This window comes from Aphelocoma coerulescens, chromosome 11 (assembly GCF_041296385.1).
Source record: "Aphelocoma coerulescens isolate FSJ_1873_10779 chromosome 11, UR_Acoe_1.0, whole genome shotgun sequence".
Lineage (NCBI taxonomy): Eukaryota > Metazoa > Chordata > Aves > Passeriformes > Corvidae > Aphelocoma > Aphelocoma coerulescens.
Window position 1 is genome coordinate 2,067,603 of NC_091025.1, and position 20,114 is coordinate 2,087,716.

Consider the following 20,114-nt stretch of genomic DNA (forward strand, 5'->3'; position numbering starts at 1 on the left):
AAAAGCAGCAGAATATTAATAGTTTTATCATTCATCTCTTCTTGCTCTGTCATTGATGGATTCTGTAGTTTTCAAAATATACCCACTTATGTATTTAATGGAGAAGAAGAATCACGTGGGTTTTGTAAATATTTTCATTTGTTTAATTAAGTTTTAACGACCCCAAATTATCCTCACCTGCAGCCTCCACCTACCATGATGAGCCAGGAGCCCATTTAAGCCTCAGCTCTGGCGGTGGCACTCTTATTTTCAGCTTTGCCTTTACTCTTGTCTCTAGGAAGGACTTGGGACCTTTTCTGCTATTTGGCTTTGATCCTGTCTCCTTTTGCTCCTTCCTGTACTCCTGGTTTGTCCCTTGGTCACTCACAGGGGCTGGGAATGCCAGGGGACCCTTTGGTACAGGCACTGCTGGGCTGGTTTGTCCTTGGGAAGGGCAATTCCATCTTCAATGGCTTTCCATTTGCCTTCCTATTTGGCCTGTAATAATCTGAAACATTGGGAAAAATTTATAGGAGTAATTCCTTTCCTGTGTTTCTGTGCTTGGCCTGAGACACTGCAGCTCTGACTCAGATGTGTCCGTACCATTGATGTGGATTTTGCCCACTGGAGGAAGAGCAAGCATCCCAGAGAAAACGAAAGCGTGGGATTTCTCTACAGCATTTTCACATAAGGTAACTAAGTTATGGGAGGTGCCCCTGGAAACAGCAAGAGAGTAACATTCTTGCTTTCATCTCTGAGAAATGTGGGTCAGGAAAATATCTCTATCTGTTTTCTCCTAGACAAAAACTTCAGCTGGCTCCAAGTGTGAGCAGTGGAATAATTAATGGTCCTTATGTTACTAATTTTAGCCTATACAAAATTAGGGGATGTTTTTGTCAGAAAATTTGTTGCTGACATGCCTTGTTCTGTAGTTCCTCACCCACCTGGAGGCTGCAATGCTGCTGAAGTCACTGCTCAGAGCTGAAATGCTTCTCTCTGTGTTCCCCTGCGCCCAGCCCTGCATAGCTCCTGGATTTCTGGGAATTTCTCCGTTTGAGCCCCAGCTCGGGGCAATTCAAGTGTTCTGATAGCACCTCTTGGCTATCAGTATTCAGATATGCAACTCTTCAAATTCAAAGTGTGCATGCACAAAGGAGTGATAGGAACTCTCTCCTTGCATACCAAAGAGGAGTTTTCTGCAAACCTTTGGTGTTCTTGGAGCCAGATGAGGGGGGAAAAAAACCCCTCTGGAAAGCACATGTGGAATAATTATCAACCAGCCAGCCCCTCGTTGGGAATGGAGAGCCAATGAGGAAGACAGAGCAGGGCCGAGTTGAAAATTAACTCCTGGGTTGGCTCCACCTCTTAACCAGCAAAGGGTGCTCTCAAAATTATTTATAAATAAGCCTGGTGACCCCTCAGTTCCCGTGGAGCTCTATATCCACAGGATTTTGTGTTCTCCATTACGTTGATGGGTTGTTAGGCTGTGGAAGGCTCTGCTGAGGGAGGCAGTGAAGGTTTGGAGTGCCCGGGTGGCAGTGATGAATGGTGTGAAGGTACCAGCCCTGGTGCGTCTCTCCAAGCAGCTGCAAAGCCTCCGAGCTGTGCCAGCACAGCCCTGCAGCCTGGCTGCCTGCTCCCGGAAAAAAGCCAGGAATGCTGCCTGTAAGTCACTTCATTTCATCCAAATAGGTGGAAAACGGGAGATGCTGAGGTGGGAAGAGAGCTGGTGCGGTTGAGTGTTGTTCTTATTTATTAGCAAATTAAATAATGAGGGAGCTGGAGAAGGTGGCTGAGAGATTGAAGAAATGAGTGAATAGAATGAAAGAAATGGAAATACTTTGTGGAATGTCTGGGTTCAACCTTGTTCTTTATTTCTGCTTTGCCAGTGGCACTGGGTCGTTTGTGTCTCCAACCTGTAACAAAATGCAATCGTTACTTGGGAGGCTTTCAATAAAAACTGCATTTATGAGCATAATTCAAAACGTATTTAGCACAAATTGACTCTGACTCAGAATTTCGTAGCCACTGCAATGTTTGATTTGGAAAATGAGGCCTAGTACAAGCCACAACCCCCTCCAAATGTGCTCCATAAATCACCTCCAATAAATCACTTTGAGGTGCAAGATACTCCTGGAAGATGTTAAAGATTTAGTTATTAAAAATACTGATTAATTTACTTACAGATAAGATGGGTCCAGCCAGAGATTGTCTACTCACTGCTGTGCAGATAATGTCAGCTGGAGAATAGTAATTTTTATAGCTAGAAAAACCTTTTGTTTCCTATTTTTTCCTCTGTAAATTTCTTCAGCATAATAATTTCTCCCAAAGAACAGAGCCAGGTTCTTCCATGAACAGTGAGGTGTGATTCCCTTCTATTTAAATTAGCAAATGGCAAATTTTGTATTTACTTAATTATGAAAAACAGATCATTTTGTGATATAAACCAAGGCAGAGTGGAGATGAGCACAAGGCTTTTATATGGAAACTCCAAGAAATATTCATTAGCTCCCAGTTTGTCCTCTACAGGCACTCTCAGAAACTTCATTTTTCCCATTAAAACAAGGAAAAAGACCTTGTACTTCAAAGAAAAGCACTACCGTAACATTTAGAAAAACAATGATTCAGCCTTATGAAATAATAGCCTTTCTATTAAATTAGTACTAATTAGGTGCATGTAATAGTAGCTTTCCTAGTGAATTTGTATTAATTAGATATGTTAATTAATCTGTCCAACTGTGTGTACACCCACTCCACAGATGGGTGGGTGCACACGAGAGAGGATTTATTCCCAAGCACTGCCTAAATCACTCCTTTTTCTCCATTTTATCAGCAAACTTTTGCAACTCAGGAGAGGTTGAACAGCTAAACCCCAACCCTGTGCCAGGAAGAGCAGCACTGGGATCACACCAACTGCTCATGGTGAGCACTGACAGGAGTTACTGCTTCCAAGGGGAAATCCAGAGAATCCACTGGAATTGTGGTTAAAAAGCTCTGCCATTAGTCTGTATTTTTATTAATTTCTGTCTGAAAACATGAACCAGGATTGCAAGGGAATATTTATGGCGAGTCCAACAACTTCCAGTTTGGAAGGCACAATCTAAGTTGTTACAAAGTAATGAAATCCATGGAACAGCAGCACAGAATCCTTCCAGGCAATCCCAATTTTTCTGCTTGTTCAGTGTTAATGCACCACCAAAATTTATGGTCCATAGAATCAGAAACTTCTGGGATAGAATGTGTTGGAATTGAGTGCTCTGTTTCTGTTTTATCAGAGGAGGTGTCACTCTGGGAAAATGATTTGAAGTTGTTCAGTGGAGTGAGAAGTTAAACTGGAGAAGAGCTGAGCTCTGAATTTCCATGTGGGATGGAGAACAGGAATTGTTTTATGGTTACCCAGGGTAAGAAGGGATCCCATTCCAAGAAGAGATCAGACCAGGTAGTTTCATCCAAGGACCGCTGCTGATTAAATGAACTACAATTGCTATCTATTTTTACTCACATTCCCCTTTTCAATTTAAGACAGATACTGTTTATTCCTTAAATCTTTCTCTTCTCTGTGCCATTCATGCAGGAAATGCCAAAACAAACTGAATCAGGAAAACCTTGTCTTTGGAATGGCTGTTTTTGGCAGGCAGGGAGTGGACAGGAGCTCTGAGTGAGGCAGCCAGTGGGTTACTCCACAGTTACTCAGACCAAGGTTAAACAACTCAAAGGCTGACAATTTCTAGAGCTTTTTGGCTTCCCCTTGTGACCCTGCAAGGACAAAGGGCTTTTCCTGCACTTCACTGGAAAAGCACTGTAGAAACATTGGTGAGAATTGTGGCATGGATGTCAAAGTTCCCAGGGGGTGTCTGTGCCAAGCTCTGAGGTACCTTGTGACAACACATGGAGGTGGAGGTTTCAGACATAAATTTTTTAGAATAATTGCTAGAAATGCTCTCCATGGGGATTTTTAAGCCTAATTACCAGAGCGGACCTAAATGGCTTTTTCCTTTCTTGCCCTTTTAGAAGCAGTTACAAGAAAAGCAGAATCTGTCAAGTTTTTGGTTTTTTTTCCCAAAGAATTGTATGAGTCCAGCAGCGGCACACAATCCAGGTGTGCCATCTCCAGGCCTGCACATACAACTGCAGTGCCTCCCTAAATTGTCCAGGAGTTCTCATTCAAGCCCCTTCCATGCTGAGTTCCTAAGCCTGCATGCATAATTTCAGCAAATGTTTTCATACAGAAGAAGATAAAGCCTGTGTTTGCTTTACCTTGCCAGCTGGAATTACCTCCCCCTTATCTGGGCTCAGCCACTGCCTCCTCAGCCAGGCTCCTATCTCAGCCAAACACTGTGGAGGCAGAGAAAAGCTGAGCATTTCACAATCTGCTGCTGCTCCCCTGTCGAGCTGGGAGCACCCTGTCAGCTACATCTGTTTGATAAAAAACACTGGGCCGTTTATCAATAAACTGGCCTAAATCACAGTCCCCATCTGACATCAATTCAGCACAACTTTCAGCACCTTGTCACTATGGGCCTGAGCCAACCAGCACTGTTATCCCCCAAAATCTTGATTCAGACAAAAAAAGCTTCAAGGAAATCGACCTATCTTGGATTTCCTCTGCACTATTCAATCCCAGTGGCTGAAGCAGAGCCGTGGTCCTTTAAATTTAAAACGTCTTTTTACTGAGTTTCAGGAATAAGCATATTTTATTTTCTCATTCAGAATGTGTTGCTATGGCAAGCAGGGCCTTATTTCCTTCCCCTGGGTGCGGTTTCTCAGCTCTTCCCACCACAGTGTCTGTCCTGGTTTATCTCATTGCAAAATCCCTGTGTAAAGAAATCAAAGCATTTGATTCAACAGGTCTTTTTCTTTTCAAAGATTAAAACCTGTAGTTTCATCTGGATCTTGAACTCCCACCCTGAAGATTTTGATACTTGTGTCAATCCTAAATGGACTTCTTAATAAATACTTTAAAGGATCCAATTAATTACAGAAAATAATTCTGAATATTTGGACTATTTGGATGGCTGTATATATCTGGGAAAAGTGGGGGGAAAAAACCATTGTGCAAATGTAAGAAGCCCCCAAACACTACAAAATTAAATGGAGCATCACTGTGTCTGTCGGGGAGGTTTTAAAAAAAAAAAATCAAATAAATCAGGCACAGATTAGGGCTGTTTGTGGCAGATCCCTTTTCACAGGCGATTCACATGTTGGTGATGCTTTTTGTATGACAAAATTTAGTTTAACTGCTCTGACAGTACTAGAGATGGGTGTGTGACAAAGGCAAACACCAGACCAGGCCCTTCCTCAGTGAGCCAAGGGTGCAAACTGCACATTTATTTCTCAATGCTCACCCTTTTTTTTAAAATTCACTTTGGACATTGCGAAACTTGTAGGTGAGGTTTCTGTTTCTCTTTCCACACAGATTCTGCATCCCTTGGGCTTTTCTCTTTCTGGTTGAGGAAACCACTCTGGGTTCAGCAATAAGCGAGAGCCCAGCTGGAACCTCCCTGATGGCCCAGAAATGTAACAATTTGGGGGAAACAACAGGGATATTGTGATTCTGGCTGCTGCTGTTCTCTCTGGATCTTGCTGCATGAGAGCCACGTCTCTCTTGTATAAATCACCATTCCGAGCTGGGGCGTGGCCAAGAGAAAATTTTGTTTCTGGAATGGTCCAGAAAAGAAGATTTTGGCTACATTGGTGAAGTGCTGGGAACAAGGTTTAGGGCTTAGGTTTCCTTTTTGTACAGGTAGTTCTTGTCTTTCTGTCTGCAGTTTCCAAACCAAACTATCTCCCTGCCACTGAGTTCCTATTTTGAAGGGTTTTCTTTGAAGGTTTTTTTGAATTAAATGCTGGAGTTTTACTGAACTTTATGCTCAGGAAGAAGTAGCATGTGCACATAAAAAACTGGATGGAGGTGCCATGAATGATTCAGGAGAGAAATGAAAGTACTGCAGGTCTAAGTTATTTCTCTTTAGTTTTGTGCCTCACCAGCCCATCATTTCTGAGAGTGTGCCATAAGCTTTCCTTTGGGTTTTGCTGCTCAGCCCACAAGAAGTGACTCACTCTGTTCAGCATAGTGACTCTGTAAAAAACTTCATATTTCTCACAACCTTGCAGGATCAAACCTCCAAAAAGCTTCCTGGAGTTGGGTTGTCTTAATGCCACTGTGTAAAGCAGTGGAGTTTGAGGCTTTTTATTTCATCCATTTAATGTACAGAAAAGAAATAGTTGTAATTTTCTGTGATTTTCTGTAATTGCAGAACCAGGTGTAGGTGTAATTTCTAAGCTGCTCGAGGTTACCAGTTGTACTTAGAGGACACATCCTGGAAGAATGGAACAAGGATGAACGGTGAAGGGATGCCAGTAATTTGTTTGTAGATGAGAATAACCCCCAGGATCTCTTGTTTATGCTGAATATAAAACACCTGAAGCCTGTCTGGGCTGTCCTGATGACCAGGAGCTCCCTGTTGTTCATCAGTAGCTTCAGCAAGACAGGTCTGTGCTAAAGAGTTGCCTAACCATGATCAACAGGCTGTTAAACTGTGATTAAGCCTGACTGAATCATGATGTTCATGGGCAGCAGGTCTTTTCAATTTCATTGATTATTCACCTCTTCTTTTTAAGCTACAGAAAGAATTGTGTTGAGAATAGTAAATTAGTTATCCTAAAACATGCTGGGCGTCAAACCAAGAGTTCATTTTGCTTGCAGTTGAATTTCAGTACACAAAAAAAGACTGAAGGGATGAAGTAAAATGAAATTTAAACCCAGTCTAACATCCTCACATCACAAGCTGTTTGAACATCTCCTGATGATCTGCTTGTGATCGTGTAGCCACTCAAAGCAAATCGTTTGCCAGAATTCAACCTGCTCTAACTCAACTCAGGAGTACTTTAAACATGTTATACCGTGAATGCAATGGAAACTTCTTACACAATGTTGGTAAAACAGAACAAACACTTCTTGGTTGATGCTGGTTGAGTATCTGCTCCTGTCTCCATTTCAGTGAAACATTCTCAATGTTACGTCAGGTTCCTTGTGAAAATGCAAAAGTCATCCTAACAAGATTAAAAAATCCCCAAAAGAGAAATGCAGATTTGAAAAAGGATTTTAAGAGAGTAACTAATGGTTCATGGTCGTAAGATGAAGGTCAGGAGCTGAGGGTGGTGTTCTTCTCCCGGCTGCCCAAGAGAACTGGCAAAAATTAGAAATCTTGCTTTATCTCTGTGCTTTCACTGACACTTTCAGCTTTCTACAGGCTTTCCTTCCTTTTTAAAAAAATTTTTTTTTTTGCTGTGTTCTTCACTGGCAGCTGGAACAGCAAAAAGTGTGAGGAGTGACCAAGGTTTTTAACCAGTTTCATCAAGGTTTCACCACCTCAAGCAGTGGCAGGTGAATACCAAGTTCAGCTGAGTTGAGTTGAGCCTTTAATCATCCAAGGTGGGACTATTTTGGCCTCCTGCCTTTGTGATAGCCAAGAAAAGCAAACATCATATTAACTTTTCATAACTTTTCCAAATGTGGCTTGGAGCGGGGATCACGCTGTGCCAGGATCACCCATCTCTGTGCATTTTTTGGTGCAAGGGGATCACTTTTGGTGTGAGGAGACACTTTTTGGGGTGAGGCAATACTCTTTTGGGGTCAGAGGATGTATTCAGTGCAAAGAAATCACTTTTGGTGTGAGAGAATACATTTTTTGGCGTAAGGGGATGCACTTTTGATGTGAGGGGACACTCATTTGTTGTGAGGGGATGTACTTGAGGCGAAGGAATCCCTTTTGACATGATGCAGTAAATACTCTCTTGATGTGAGGGGAAAATACTTGATATGAGGAGAAACGCTTCGGTGTGAGGGAATAAGTGCTATTTTGGTGTGAGGGGACACTTTTTTGCGTGAGGCGATACTTTTATGAGGTGAGGTACTCGGTACGAAGCAATCCCTTTGGGTGTGAGGGGACCACCCTGAGCACGGGAAATGGCGAACTTCCACCCGCACAGAGCTGCTGCCGCTGCTCCACGGCGGTCACAGCATGAGGAGCCGCATGTCCCAGCATGAGGGCACACCCGGCCCGCCCCCGAGGCCGCTGCGGCGGGGCCATGGCGGGGAGGGCCGTGCCGGAAGGGGCCGGGCCGGGGTGGGCGGCGGCGGCTCCGCGATCTCCGCCGCGATGCTGCCGCTGCTCCGCCGCGCTTGGGCGGCCGCCGCCGCCTCTTCCTCCTCCTGCTCCTCACAGCGGGGCAGCCGCCGGTGCAGCCTCGGCGCCTGCTGCTCCTACCGCCTGCGAGACGCCCGTGAGTGCCGCTCCCCCTCAGCCCGAGCAGAGCGGGGCTCGCTCGCCCGGGCTCTCCCCGCCGTGCCCCTGTCCCGCCATCGCTTGCAGCCCCCCGCGCTGCCAAAGTCTGTGTGAGAGCTGCAGGGACGCCGAGCTCAGCCTGCCTTTGTCCTCGGATGAAACAGCAGGAAATGACAGTGCTTTAAATGTAGGGAGTGTTTTTGCAGCGCCTTTGCCTGAGTTGACCTTATGGAGCTCCGTAAAGTTTGCTCCTCGCTGAGGGAAAACGGGGGGAAAAGTTGTTCAGCCACCCCTCACGTGAGTGGTTTGAAGGTTTAATTTATTTTTAATTCCTCGTTGTAAAAGGCCCTGAACGGTCGTATCTAGTGAAGTAGCCTTCAAGGTGATGCTCGAAGCATCACGATTTGGGATTCAGCATAGGACACCAAAACCTGTGTGTGGGTCACCAGGTGAACAGGTTCACACAGGTGTCTGTTCTGGTTTTAAGCAGAATAAACTTCTGTGGAAACTATGTGCCAGTTTGAGGTGCCCAAGCTGCCCCCAAAATTGCTGGGTTTGGGTTTTACAGGTGTGGGATCAGCAGGACGTGTCTGCACAAAGCAGTTTTGGTCAGGATTGGTGTGGCTGCTGCAGGAGCTCTGAACCCTCCTTTGTGGGGTAACCCCTGTGCTTGTGTTGCCTTCTAGAGAATGTTTTGCTTCCCAGTGGGAATTATCCCATGTCTGGAGTGCTCCCAGCTCAGCTCATGGCACTGGTGTGTCATGAAAGCTCTAAAACAAAGCCGCCTTAAAATCTGGCAATAATAGGAAAACACTCTCTTTTTCTGGGAAATGGGGGAACAGCTTCTTTTCAGAGCATTCTGCAAAGGTAGGAAGGTACTGACTTGGTTCTAAGTCAAATTACTGTGCTTCCCTGTATGGCTTTGAGTCATGCAACTGGAATGTCTTATTTTTCTTCTACTTTCCTGGGCACCAGCTGACTTGAATTAGCCTTTGGTGACACAGTACCTTCCCTTGCCAGAAAGTTCTGTATCCTGCCTCAGAGCTTGACTCTCCTCCTCATCTTCCAGTGCATCCGCTGTGGCAGAGCCCGCTGACAATTCCTGGAGGCACCCGGCAGTCTCCCATCAACATCCAGTGGAGGGACAGTGTTTATGATCCCTTCCTGAAGCCTCTGAAAATCAGCTATGACCCAACCACCTGTCTTCACATCTGGAACAATGGCTACTCCTTCCTGGTGGAGTTTGATGATTCTACTGACAGATCAAGTAAGCAAAACTCAGGGTAAAAAAAAAATCTATTTATCGTCTCATTAATGCTTAGAGAGGAGAAATACTCGTGTGATGTAAGTCCTCATGTTGAAAATGAATGTACAGTAAAAAAAATGCTGGAGTTAAACGTGGGTTTACAGTGGTGGGAATCATAAAGAAGAAATTCTATAAAGACTTCACATTTACAGTGTTTTTGTTACCATGGGCATTGTGCACAAATCCCCTGCTGGATGTTGAAACTCATTTCACAAGCCTCGGTGCCCTGTCTTGTAGGTTTTGTAATAAGCTTTGACCACATGAGTCAATCCTCAGTCATTTATATGTGTACCTACTCAATTTGAAACCTGATTCCATGGCTGCTCTTTACTGAAGTAATCTGCCACTTATCTTCTGTGGTGTTAATAGAGATATTTAATGCACTTGAAGTAATCAGCAGCCACATGAGTTGCAGTTGGAAGGCACACATGCTTATCTCCATGGGGTTTTAGGGAATGAAATAGCACTGAGCTCTGCAGGTGTGTCTGTGTGTGTGTCCCTGTTGTTTTAGGGAAAATCCGACCATTCCAGCAATTTCATGTGAACGAGCCTCTGACCTGAGCAGCTCAGCCTTTTTAAATGCTTAATAGAGTAAAAAATTTGACTTAAAATCAAGATCTTGCTCCCAAATTCCAGATTTTCTGTTCATTGTTCCTGCTAAAAGCTGCCTTTACCAAAGGATATTACAGAATTTAAAGATACTTCATAAGGGCAGGTGAGCTGGTAGCAATTGGTCAGGGCTGTTGTGAAGCACATGATTGCCCAGCTTCTCCTGCAGGGAAAAACTGAGGGACCCTGAGCAAGTTGGAACCTGTTGGATTGGAGTCATTGATATTTAAGGTGGCTGCTCACCCTGAGAGATCCTCCAGCTTCCTGAGGGATGTAGCAATGCCCTTGGGAAGGGAGCCTCCAGCACACAAACAAACACTTTGTCCTCACAACACCAATATTTTTGGTTGATGCTTGGAAAGAGGCTGATAAAACAGTGCAGCAGAAATGGTAGTGGTGGAATGCAGGGAGCTTGTGTGATGTTTGGGGCTTGTTTTGTTTTTCTTGTTTCTAGCTGTTCACTCGGAATATCCATTTCCAAGAGGGAAGACCCATTTCTGTTTCTGGTTTTTTTAGTGAGGTTGGGTTAGAGGAGAGACATCACTTGTTACCTCATCAGTGATTTTAATTTACTGACTTTAGATTGGCTTTGCTTTTAATTTAACAGTCTCTTGCTTTATAAGCCACACCCCACTATCTGTTGAGGATATGATGCTGAAAAGTGTTTAGTGGATAACAAAGCTGGATTTTTTTCTGCAAGAATTGATGTAGCAAAGGGGAATTGCCTTTAGGGGGCTCAGAAATATGCAATAATTAACTGCACAGGGACAGGGTAGGCTGGAATCACCAGGACTCAGGTGCTCACCTCTGAAAGATCTTACCTGCTTTGTCTATAAGACTTTCCTCAAGGTAGATCTTTCTCTGTGAGCATTTGCTGGCTTTCCATCATCCTCATCTTCCTCAAATGAATTTAAGTCCATGAAGGGATGGGATGGCATCAAACTATCAGTGACAGGGCTGAAAAATGACAGAGGAACAACAGGTAGTGAGGTGTTGCTGTATAACCCAGTTTTCAGGTGCCTGCCTTTTTCCTCCACCTTTCTTTCTTTACTCTTGCTATTTCTGGTTTTTCTCCCTGCCAGCTTCTGTCTAACAATCATAGAAATCCAGAGAAGAAAGCCTGGGAACAAACAAAAGCACCACAGTTGAAACAGAAGATGAGAAAGACACCCAGGATAGACAAAAAGGCCTGAATCCTGAGATGGGGTTTGCAAGACTTGGGCTAAAGCTGAAGGTAGAGCAGGAGGAGAGGAGGAAGAGGGTGAGGGAAAGGTATGTACAGCATGTGGTCTGTCTGTGTGTGGTGTCATCAGAAACGAGGCTGAAACAGAGCCAGGGCTGCAATAAACAGTGCAGTGATTCTTGTTGTTAGAGCCTCTTCTATTTTGTTTTGAAATTATCCAGATTGTAATTGGAGAAGAAATGCTTCTAAAGGGACTGAAGTTCCTACTTATTTTCTGTCACTTTCTGGTGGCCATTAAGGGAACCTGAGTCTCTCCATATGTGTGTCTGTGCCTGAAGTTACTTGTGAGGCAAATATTTAAGTGGATGTGGCTATTAACACAAATGTAGTCACTTGAGGGTTTGCATCATCACATAATCAGGAGTGGATCGTGTTGGAGCACAGAAACTTCAGTTCTGAAAGGCTTGGCTGGGTGAACCACAACTTCATCCCACCCCTTCTCCATCACAGAATCCCAGGATGGTTTGGGTGGGAAGGGACGTTAAAGCCCATCTCATCCCACCCCCTGCCATGAGCAGGGACACCTTCCACTATCCCAGCTTGCTCCAAGCCCCGTCCAACCCGGCCTCGGGCACTTCCAGGGATGGGGCATTGTGATTCTCCAGTGATGGTTGGTATTGCATTCATGCCCAGAGCTCAGCAGCAGGGGATGAAATGAATTCAATGTCACTTTGCACAGCTTGTTTTAATTTATTCCTTTATCAACAGCCAGGCCTGTCTGGTTAGAATTTCAAACCTGCTGGCTGGCTTTCAGGAAAAAAAAATAATACAAGAAAATCTTTTAATTCCTCTCATTGTTTTCTCCTTAGCAAGAAAGTGATTAACTTATTTTCAGAAGCAGTGTTGGGATTAGGTGCTTTATACCATGGCTTGCTGTAAAACTTCACCATGTCCTGCAGTTCAGTAAAAACCAGCAGATGCTGATGGTTTAGTGCTGGATGAACAGTGGAACTCGAGGATCTTAAAGCTCTTTTCCAGCCTAAATGATTCTCTGATTCCATAAGTGTTATTAGCCCTTGGGAAGTAATTATGGCTTCTCGTTTACCAGATGCTCTGATATAATAATTAGCAGGATGACTTTGCAGGATGTTTATGGTGCAGGTAGGAGGGAATGAGTGGAAGCAGAAAGCTGGCCATGGACTTCTTCATTTGTGTGTTTGCAAAAGGATGGGAGGCCTTCTGGAACCAGGAGAACAGACTGGAGGTTTACCTTTACTCGTTGATAAAAAGGGCATTAAAGCTTCCAGAAACTTGCCCAGAGGCAGACTGGATGTTAAATACTTCATGCACAGCTTGTAGGCACAATAAAACATATTTCTGGCTGACCTTTGGTTGTGCAGTCTGAAAGCTATGTTAGATGTTTGGATTTTTGTAGCTTGGAGGAGAGTTGGACATTTGACTCAATATACTGATTTGTCTGGCAAAATTTGCTTTTTGAAGTCTTGTCATGAGAAATGTCAATATTTTTCATAGATCCTGAGGCTTGTAGGGATGTCATTTAACCCATTTAATGGATGTGTCACTGCTGTGTCACCTGCCAAGTGTCTCCTGGTCAGGCAGTCCTCACACTGCTGCTCTGACAGAGGGATGAGAGTGTGGAACTCATGACCGTGCCAAACTTGGTGTCAACTGGGAAAACATTCCCTTGAGGGGAGATGGATGAGGAGACTCTTCAGCTCATCTCCAGTTTGATGCAGGGAAGACCAGGAATGTTGTTTGCATGAAGAATTTGGTCATGGCAAAGTGTAGAAGTAGCCAAGCAATAGGGCTCCACCTGATAATTTTTTCCTGGGCAACCTTGAGTTGCCCCACCTGATACTTTTTTCCTGGGCAAAATTTTTCCAAGGATTTACTTGTCTGGCTGATTCTAACTCATATTTATCAACATGTGTGTCTTGTTTTGTTTTCTAGTCATCATTGGAGGGCCCTTGGAAAACCAGTACAGGCTAAAGCAGTTCCACTTCCACTGGGGAGCTATAAACGACTGGGGCTCAGAGCACACCGTTGACAGTAAATTTTACCCAGCAGAGGTATGAGATGAAATGCTGAACAATGCAAATACTTGTCTCAGGTGTGTCTGTGAAAACTCCCAAATTGAGGAATTGCAGTTTGTTTTTAAGGATCAGACCTGGTGGCTGCTGCAGCTCATCTGCTGTTTTATTCTATAAAAATTCACTGTGTTTTCTGGAGAAGAACAGCCTGAAAGTTGGACATTGGCCCCATTACTGGAAGTTAAAGATCACTTTGTTTATTGTTACTAAATCTTTCAGAGAAACAAAGCATCCACTAAGTACTCTAAAAAACCATCACTTCATTTGCTGTTTGCAGCTCTTGAACAGTTACTAAAATAGCAAAACTTTGATGCTTAGGTAACTGCTAAGGAAGAAAATGTCAATGAAAAGGATGGAGTCAGTGGGGGGAAATGTGAAAGTGTGACAGCTTTGACCACAGTTCTTTGCCAAAGGAGGAGAATTTGTCAAGTGATGATGCGTTATTTTTAGGGAGACGTTTATCTCCTGTTGGTGTGTTCATAGTGGTGCTGCCAGCTTGGCAAGATCCTCATTAACAGGAGACTGTGACTAAGTTTTTGGGCTGGGGTATTTATTTACCACACAAAACTCTTTAGTGAGTTGGCTGTCAGCAGTGCAGAGGAAGACTGCTACATGCAGGAGGGTGTTCCTCAGGACAGTGTGCTCTGCTCTTCCTGGGAAGAGATGGAACAGCCCTTTAGCTCCAGCAATACTGAGCTTTGTCTGTGCCTTTGTCCAGCATTCCTGCAGACAGATTCCCACAGACTAAATCCCTTTTACATGTGGGAAATGCAGTGGATGGGTCTTTAGCTATTGTTCAAGGAAAAAAAAGTAAGGGAAGGACCATTATTTACCAACAGCACTTTGTTCCTTGTTTTTGTGGTGTGTGGTTTCTGAGGCAGCTCACTGCAGTGCCTCACAGTGCCAAGGAGCAAATGCAGCCAAGGTTAGAAGTCAGGTGTGCTGTTTGTGCTCTGAGCAGGGGTTGATCTCTCCCTCATTCCGTTTTCAGCTGCATTTGGTGCACTGGAATGCTGTGGAGTACCCGAGTTTTGAGGACGCTGTGATGGAAGGGAATGGCTTGGCTGTTATTGGAGTGTTCTTAAAGGTAATTGTGTTCTGCATGACCAGCTGTAATGATGCCTTTCTGTTTGCAATCTGTTAAAGCCAATTTAGGGCAATTAAGGGAAGGCTGGGAGGAGATCCCATCAATCCATACAAATGTCTGCAAGGGGTGTCAGAGGATGGTGACAGTGACAGGATGAGGAGCAGTGGCCAGAAACTAAAACCAGTTTCACCTCAGTATGAAGAACTTTATGTTGAGAGTGGAACAGCTGCCCAGGAAGGACCTGGAGTCTCCTTGTCTGGTGACACTCCAAGCCCACCTGGATGTGTTCCTGTGTCACGTGCTCCAGGTCCCCTGCCTTAGACCAGATGATCTCCAGAGCTCCCTTCTAAACCCTAAATATCCTGTGATTCTTGTTATCAAAAAACACTAATGCTGATAAGTAGAACGGATTGATTATTGATCAGCTTATTGACTGTCCAACTCCTCCCTGTCCCTGCAGCTGGGAGCACGGCACGAAGGGCTGCAGACCCTGGTGGATGCCCTGCCAGCAGTCAGACACAAGGTCAGTGCTCTGAGGTGTGCCACCCATTGTCACCCAACAGAAAGAACGCTTGGAGAACAACAAAACACCGAGAAAAGCTTTCTTCCTTAAATTTTACCGGGGGAGGGCTGATTGACACCTTGTTGATTACAGGGGAAGTGGGAGGGAAAGCTGATTTTTCAGGAGGAATTGGATACTTTAAGCTTTTCAAACCACTTGAAGAAATGCTACTCTTGAGATTGTTTCCCCTTACAAGGACATGCTTGAAGTGGGAGTTTATTTACTGTGGGATTAAGGCGTTTTGATTTTTGTCTGCTCTTTGAGGAGGAGATGTTTGCTTTTTTAATAACCACTGCTGGGTTTCTGCTGGGTGAATGGGATCTTTCCTAGCAGACTCCTGCCAGGAGAGGGAGCGCTGAGTCTCTGACAGTGCTCAGGAGCAGCTCCTCCCCGTGCCAGTTCCCTTCTGAAAAACCACATCGACTGAACAAACCACTTCTGAAAAAACCACAAAAAAAACCACATCTACCTTTTCAACTGCTACTCACATTCCAGCTGAAGTCGCTGTGCCACTGTTTCTCACAGGAAGGAGTTTTTAAAATCCAAATAGAACGAGTTTTTATGTCAGAGCAGTGACACTTCTGCCAGATAAACACCAAACACGGCAGTTCAGTGCCAGAAGACCTCCCCAAATCTGAATATACCTCTCTTATGAAACGATAATAATTTACAGCATGTGAATTTAAAAGAAACTAAGCCAAGAGCTGCCAGTGTATCCTGAAAATCCCCCAGGAGCAATGTTTGTGTGGGAAGTCCTGGGTTCTGAAGCTCCTACATTCTGTCTGATACCCCACTTGTGGGATTGAACATTTTGGAGACAGGAATATTTAATCTAAATAAAATTTTAGTCCTCTTCCTGCTGCCCCAAATCACGTGGTAAAAAGTAAAACACTTTGCAGTCTTTTAAAGATCTGGCACAGCTACCTTGAACTTATTCCACCGCTTACTCCCTCTTTTTCCTGGCTGCATCCAGCTCCCACAAAGCCTTAGGCCGTGGATCCTTCTCACTCCTTGTTTCTCCTCCACTGAATTCCTCATGGCTTGTGGGGACAGCAGAAATACTTAAATTTTGTCTGCTCAGCAGCTGCCCCTTACTCCTCAAACCCAGTTTTATACAAGTTTATGTGATTTAAAATTATTAATATTCCCAACACCTCATTTCCCATGCACACACATAACAGAGTTTTTAATCTCATGGTCAGGATCTTTTTCAACTTTGTCATTTTTTTCTCTAAACACCATCCTTAAAGATGCTTTTTCCTGCTGTTTAGGACACTGTGATCGAGTTTGATGTCTTTGATCCCTCCTGTTTGATCCCTTCCTGCCCTGATTACTGGACCTACGCCGGCTCTTTGACCACTCCCCCCCTCACTGAATCAGTCACGTGGATCATTAAGAAGAAGCCAATAGAGGTGGATGAGGACCAGGTAAATCTCAATTTTCCTTTCAGAACACCCCTCTTCCTGCCACAGAGGGGAAGATGCACAGACCCAGTTCTTTACCAGCAATTCTCTGTGAAAACACAAAAATTCGCTGTTGTTTTCACAGAGATTTATGACTGCTTCAGCCCAGGATCTGGGGAGGAATGGAATCCTGGCATTAACAGCCACTAATACTGAAAGACCTAAGACCTCTCCAAGATGTTTTTGCAGCTTTATTGAACTTTTCTGACTATTCTCAAGAGTTTTATCTTGATCTGTGATACACAATTCTGGAAGCTGCCCCTTGCAAACTTGGGAGGTTTTAGGAATTTACTGGAATACTGCTTAAGTTTGCTCTCCTTAGCGTGATGCAGCTTTTTTTTTTGTGGAGGGAAGGGAAAAACTTGTGAAATGGAGATGGTTAACAGAGAACTGCAGGCATAGTGTGGCATTCTTTTAAATTGAAACTTTTCTCAGTTTTTCTTTTTTTCTTGGCTGTTTACTCTCCTTTTTTCATGACATAGCAGTGACTTACCATTGGCACGGCCTTGTGAGCACTAAAAGCTGATCTGCTGCATACTTTATTTTAATCCCAGTGAGAGAACAACTCTGGGGATTGGTGCTTTTGGGGGTTCCCTCTTTTCTGGGTGCCAGGGAGGGTGTAAACAGAGGTTGGATGAAGTATTTGAATGGAAATGGCTCTCAAGTGTGCCACATTTGGGGTTTAATTTCCCTAAGGATGGCAGATGACTGATAATTCTCCCATGCTGGCGTGGATAATGGGATAGTCTTTACCAGCAGGTGCCAAAGGTGTTGGTGCTAAAATCCCTCCGAATACAAACGCAGCGCTACCTTTGCTTCTATTTTCTTCTCCAAGAATAAACGCTTGCCTTTTGCCATGAATTCCCAGCCTGGGGAATTACTGGGAAGTGACTCAAGTGGCCCTTTCTGGTTCCCAGCTGGAGGCCTTTCGGATGCTGCTGTTCACGTCGGATGGCGAGGAGGAGAAGCGGATGGTGGATAACTTCCGCCCGCTGCAGCCGCTGATGAACCGCACGGTGCGCTCGTCCTTCCGGCCCCACGCTCAGCTCCTCGGGCCGTAGATGGCCCAGCACCCTCAGTGCAGCTGCACTGCACGGCAGCCTGGAGGATTTGTCCTTTCTCTGCAGCCCCCCTCACAGGCAGTGCCCCTTGACCTTCGCTAGAGAAGCTGCGGGGTATTTTAGTTGTGCTTTTTTTTTTAAGAAGTAAATGATATTAACCCGTAACAAGTTGACTTGCTCTAAGGCAGGGATTGATATAAGGAAATGTTTTGACAGTTAGAGGTAATATAAGGATAGGAGAGTTTCTCCCCTGCCCCTTCTGTGAATTGTTCTGTGTCTCTTCAAATGCTCTTTCAGTGCCTTTGTGAAAAATGAGCTTCACTTTTTGTAACATTTGAAGGAAAGTTTAATAAAAGAGACAATTAGGAGACAACAGCAAAAAGGGCGTTATGGCCGGGTGTTTGGCAGAGATCCAAAGGTGCACCTCTACATCCAAAAGCGTCTTAAAAAGTACATCGTTTATTTTGTATTCATCACCATCATGCAGAATTCATTAATTCTTTGGAGTTGCTCAGTATCATCTTATCAGTCATATCTTTTTCCTTGGCTCCATTCCGTCTGGATTCGGGTTCTTTTCTTCTGATAAGATTTTCCAGGAACGTGAAGAGCCCCCCCCCATCCTTCCCAAACTGAGCACCCAAACTGCAGCCATTCTACAGCGTTACATTACAGAACCCAGGCAAAGCTTTTCTCACATTAAGGAACAAGAAAAAAACCAACATCACAATCCATTCATAACAATTCTGGAACCTGCGAAAAGCCAACATCGCAATACCGTTGGTAACAGAGGGACCCGCGGTCCTGGCGGCGGAGGGGTCAGCGGTGATGCGCTTTCGGTGTCCCTGTGCCGTGCCCAGCCCGGCTCTCCGCCCCACAGCTCCCAGCCCGCCGCTTTCGGTGTCCCTGTGCCCGTTCCTATCCCGGCTCTCCGCCCCACAGCTCCCAGCCCGCCGCTTTCGGTGTCCCTGTGCCCGTTCCTATCCCGGCTCTCCGCCCCACAGCTCCCAGCCCGCCGCTTTCGGTGTCCCTGTGCCCGTTCCTATCCCGGCTCTCCGCCCCACAGCTCCCAGCCCCGCTGGCGGCCCCAGTCCCGGCCCCGCTCCCGGTGTCCGCGGCCGTTCCAGCAGCCGCTGTCCCCGCTGCGTTCTCTGCCGCGGCTCCATCGAACCCGGCTTTGGGCCCGCGGGCAGCTCGGAGTCCTGTGGCCGTGGCTGCTGCGTGCCCGTGCCGAGGCTCCAGGCCGGGCTCCGGTAGCGGCCCGAAGAGCTCGTCCCCTGGGCGGCTCCGGCAGCAGCCTCCGCCTCTGCTCCCCCGCTCCTGCAGGAATCGGCCTCCGACAGGACTCCCACCTCCTACCCCCCCTCCCTCCCTCGCCTGCCCCGTTCCCCTGGCAGCGACCGCTTCGGCGGTCTGGAACTTTGACCCGGTGGGTCCCCGAGAAACCAGCTCTGTATTGGACTGAGGAAAAAACAAAAGCAAAGAATTGTAAGTCCAATAATAATGTCGAACTCTTTCAGTAACGATCCAAACAAAAATCCTTCTTTTGGGATGCCAGACATCTCAGAATTTTGGGGAAATAGAAAGGCTATCACCGCTGATCCCTCCGCGGCCAAGTCCGCATCACAAATAGTCCCTCGGGCGGATCACCGCGGATCCCTCTATTCCAAGCGGTATTGCGATGTTGGCTTTTCGCAGGTTCCAGAATTGTTGTGAATGGATTGTGATGTTGGTTTTTTTCTTGTTCCTTAATGTGAGAAAAGCTTTGCCGGGGTTCTGTAATGTAACGCTGTAGAATGGCTGCAGTTCGGGTGCTCAGTTTGGGAAGGATGGGGGGGGGGGGGGCTATTCGCATTCCTGGAAAATTTTATCAGAAGAATTAAAAAAACCTGAAACCAGACAGAATGGAGGCAAGGAAAAAGATAAGACTGATAAGATGATACTGAGCAACTCCAAAGAATGAATGAATGATGCATGATGGTGATGAAGAAAAATAAGCGCTGTACTTTTAAAGCCGATCTTTTGGCTGTCAAGGCGCGCCTTTGGCTCTCTGCGAAGCCCCCGGCCGTAGCGCCCTTTGTGCTGCTGTCTCCTAATTTTATTAAGCTTTTATTAAACTGTCCCTTTTCTTCAACTTTCCTTCGAATTCTACAAAGTGCAGCGCGTTTTCGCAGCCGCGCGGGCGCGGATCCTTGCGCGTGCGCAGATCGCTGCGGGGCGCTGCTCAGTGCGCATGCGCGGGCGGGGACGCATCACCGGCGATCCCTCCGCGGGCAGGGCCGCATCACAAATAGTCCCTCCTGGCGGATCACTCCGCGTCGGGACGCATCACCCGTGATCCCTCCGCGGGCCGGACCGCATCACAAATAGTCCCTCTAGGCGGATCACTCCGCCTGCGCATGCGCAGAAGCGCTGGGCCCCTGTTCTGAACGATGTTGGCTTTTCGCAGGTTCCAGAATTGTTATGAA

At 45.6% G+C, this 20,114-nt stretch overlaps 1 protein-coding gene across 4 annotated transcripts; it reads left to right on the forward strand.

The window, feature by feature from the left end:
• The first annotated feature begins 265 nt into the window (after window positions 1-265).
• CA5A (carbonic anhydrase 5A) lies at window positions 266-18,031 on the forward strand. 4 transcript variants are annotated; one of them, XM_069026655.1, is made up of 9 exons: window positions 283-346; window positions 560-671; window positions 780-1,644; window positions 9,337-9,534; window positions 13,337-13,455; window positions 14,468-14,563; window positions 15,024-15,086; window positions 16,397-16,552; window positions 17,506-18,031. In XM_069026655.1, exons 3-9 carry the CDS (start codon window positions 1,521-1,523, stop codon window positions 17,647-17,649), a joined length of 900 nt encoding a protein of 299 aa, XP_068882756.1. In that variant the 5' UTR covers window positions 283-346; window positions 560-671; window positions 780-1,520; the 3' UTR covers window positions 17,650-18,031. The 4 variants fall into 4 exon arrangements, with proteins under 4 accessions (XP_068882753.1, XP_068882755.1, XP_068882756.1 ...); XM_069026652.1 differs by having other exon boundaries at window positions 266-671; XM_069026654.1 differs by having other exon boundaries at window positions 266-671; window positions 1,463-1,644.
• The last annotated feature ends 2,083 nt before the right edge of the window (window positions 18,032-20,114 follow it).